The sequence below is a fragment of the Durio zibethinus genome, chromosome 14, assembly GCF_047325235.1.
Source record: "Durio zibethinus cultivar Kanyao isolate XHJ-2024 chromosome 14, ASM4732523v1, whole genome shotgun sequence".
NCBI lineage: Eukaryota > Viridiplantae > Streptophyta > Magnoliopsida > Malvales > Malvaceae > Durio > Durio zibethinus.
In genome coordinates this window covers 24,946,441-24,949,558 of record NC_143175.1, presented here as the reverse complement: position 1 = coordinate 24,949,558, position 3,118 = coordinate 24,946,441, and the positions used below count along the sequence as shown (strand labels likewise).

Sequence of the window (3,118 nt, the reverse complement as noted above, 5' to 3'; positions counted from 1 at the left end):
TGGGAAAAACGTGATTCAACAAAAATAAATTCTATAGTTGATTTATTTATATAAAATGATAGCTACTCAATTTAAATAAAAATTATTGTGACATCTCAATTAGTAACCGATTCTTTTCGTACATTTACCTTTATCCATTTTCAAAATAAAGTCGATGAAAAAAATGTCCTTTAATAAGTCATGAAAAGTGCTGAATTCAATAGTGGATATAAATTCCTAAAAAAAAAAAAGAATAAATATCCAAATCAAAGATGCTCAAAAGGTACATCAAAGGAAAAGGTATAATGTAAAATCAAAACCCAAAAGTTTCAATAATCAAACATTGGTTTAAAGATTTCTAAGCCCCAGAAATTCACAATAATCCTCACTACTAGTAACTTAGTTCAAAGATGCATGTGCCCTTCTCTTTGACTGTACAAAATTAACATGAACAGCCCACGTGTGAAGCACATGGTATTCCAAATTTGGAATCTAAATCTTACATTAAAAAAAAAAAAAAAAAAAACCCCAAAGCCGAATATAACTTAAAAAAAAAAAAAAAGAAAAAAATTTGTGAGGTTTCAATTAATTGCACAAGATGGATCTATCAAAAATGGACCAGCAAATTGCATTAATTTCATGTAGTAATTTTGTTGGGGCCCCTCCAAATTTCTGATTTCCTTTTCAACTCTCTTTAACCCTCCGCCCCCCCTTTAAGCTCGTCAATAAGTACCCCACCTTCTTCACGCTTTCCATTCACCCCAAAATCAACACACCAACATTTCTTTCTCTTTGAAAAAAAAATGGTTGCTGCTACTTCTTCCTTGAGTGTGCTGTGCTTTGCTTCATTCTTGTCATATTTTGTTGTGGTGAATGCTAGAATCCCTGGAGTTTACTCTGGTGGCCCTTGGGAAACTGCCCATGCTACTTTTTACGGTGGCAGTGATGCTTCTGGAACAATGGGTATTTGCTCCTAATATTCTAATCTTTAACTTTGGCCATAATTTTCTACAATCACTACAGTTTTGTTGCAGTGAGGCCTTGTTCTGTTTTAGGCTGCAAAATCATATGAACGAACGCACTTTCTTTTTAGCATGCATTCACTAACAAAATCTCGAATATATAATCTTTTTGCTCTACATTCTTTTTGTTTAGGCGGTGCATGTGGGTATGGGAATCTCTACAGCCAAGGCTATGGCGTGAACACAGCAGCTTTAAGCACAGCGCTTTTCAACAATGGCCTTAGCTGCGGTGCTTGCTTTGAGATCAAGTGTGACAATGACCCAAGATGGTGTCACCCTGGCAACCCTTCCATTTTTGTCACTGCTACTAACTTTTGCCCTCCTAACTATGCTCTCCCAAGTGACAATGGCGGTTGGTGCAACCCTCCACGCCCTCACTTTGACCTTGCCATGCCTATGTTCCTCAAGATCGCTGAGTACCGTGCTGGTATCATCCCAGTCTCCTTCCGTAGGTGAGTCAGCACAATCCCTTTTGCTTCAGAGTTTTATGCCTTTTTTGTTATTCTTGAATTTCTTAAGTTGGTTTATTTGGTTACGTACAGAAAAATTGTGGGTGAAAAGGAAAAATTATAAATTCTGCTGAATTTTCCTGTCCCTGTTTTCTTAGGTACCAAGCAGTTTCTTTTTTTAATATTTTGTAATTATTAAAATTTGTTTTTTTTCCATCACTTTCTTGGGAAAACAAAAACAAGGGCCCCAAAAGAATCGGCCTTTTCTGAGCTCGTTAGCTCCGTGTCCGTTAAGATTTTGATAATCAATCCATATTTTAATGTCGCTTACGCAATTTTAACCAACGGTCTTTCGTGAACCTAGATATGACCAAACATCCTTTATCGTTAAAGCTTGCTCTATTAATTCCCAATGGGCATTATAGTAAAAAAGTTGCCAGGTATTACTGTAATTTTAAGTTTCACTAAGATTTGCCGCAAAATCAGAGAACCTGAACGACAAATTTCGCGACATCGTGAGAGTTGGTTCGGTGCTTAAATTTTTAATTTCCATAACTGACCTTCTCTTTTTATCTTTTTTTAAATACCGAGATTAATTAACTGTTTATTATTATTATTATTTTGCAGAGCGCCGTGCCGAAAGCAAGGGGGAATCAGATTCACTATCAACGGATTCCGTTACTTCAACTTGGTTTTGGTCACCAACGTCGCGGGTGCAGGGGATATCGTGAAGGTGAGCGTGAAGGGAACCCAAACTGGTTGGTTGAGCATGAGCCGTAACTGGGGACAAAACTGGCAGTCGAACGCCGTTTTGGTTGGCCAGGCACTCTCGTTTAGAGTCACGGGCAGTGATAAGCGAACCTCCACCTCCTGGAACGTGGCACCAGCTAATTGGCAGTTCGGCCAAACCTTCACGGGAAAGAATTTTCGCGTTTAAATGCCCAGTCATTCACAGTCCACCCCCCTTTCCCTTTAAATTTTTATCATCGCTTCTTTAAATAACTTTCTTTTAATCTTTGTTTCCCGCCCTTCTATTTTCCTTTATTTTCCCGGGAAAGTTTGAAGTGGTGGGTTGGTGGGTAAAAAGGATTATGGGTAGGATTTATCGAAAAGAAAGTGAAAAAAGAATTATGATAGTTCGAAAAGTAACTAAAGTGAACTGTGTGGTAACTTTTTTTGACCTAATGTTTGGGTCAGTGTTTCTTTTCTTTTGATTGTCCTTGAGCTGGAGGTAATACTAAAAAAAAATTCCAGCGAATGGTAAAAGGTTGTAACAAGGGCTGAAGCGGCTGCAAATCAAACAAAGCGTGTAGCCCGCAGCTCTTGCTCATATAGTAATTTCCATTTTTACTACTATAATAAATATGTTGCTTTGCTTGTTCCATTGAGCTCTCTCTTTATTGTAATGCAGTAGTTGTGACGGCCATTAATATGAGGTATTGGTTTGTGGCCGCCCATTAATAATGTTGTAATGAATGCAGGACTCTTAAGTGTTAACTTTATAAATACATTTAAAAAAGAAATAAATAAAGCAGAGAAATGTATTTGAAGATGTATTGGATGCTTCATCACCAAGATTGGAGGAATTGAGAAATTTAACTGAAGCAAGCCACCCGTAAAGGCGAAGTGCAAAGTAGGACTTTCACAAACCATTCGGTGAATGGAGAA

At 37.6% G+C, this 3,118-nt stretch overlaps 1 protein-coding gene across 1 annotated transcript; it reads left to right on the top strand.

Annotated features, from left to right (window-relative positions):
- Positions 1-721: 721 nt before the first annotated feature.
- LOC111294376 (expansin-A6-like) lies at positions 722-2,835 on the top strand. Its single transcript, XM_022887655.2, has 3 exons — positions 722-942; positions 1,135-1,453; positions 2,078-2,835. Exons 1-3 carry the CDS (start codon positions 783-785, stop codon positions 2,385-2,387), a joined length of 789 nt encoding a protein of 262 aa, XP_022743390.1. The 5' UTR covers positions 722-782; the 3' UTR covers positions 2,388-2,835.
- Positions 2,836-3,118: the final 283 nt, after the last annotated feature.

Coding starts and splice junctions, on each gene's coding strand:
- LOC111294376 (XM_022887655.2), top strand. CDS start 783: ATGGTTGCTGCTACTTCTTCCTTGAGTGTGCTGTGCTTTGCTTCATTC. Junction 943..1,134: donor TGATGCTTCTGGAACAATGG/GTATTTGCTCCT, acceptor CTTTTTGTTTAG/GCGGTGCATGTGGGTATGGG. Junction 1,454..2,077: donor ATCCCAGTCTCCTTCCGTAG/GTGAGTCAGCAC, acceptor ATTATTTTGCAG/AGCGCCGTGCCGAAAGCAAG.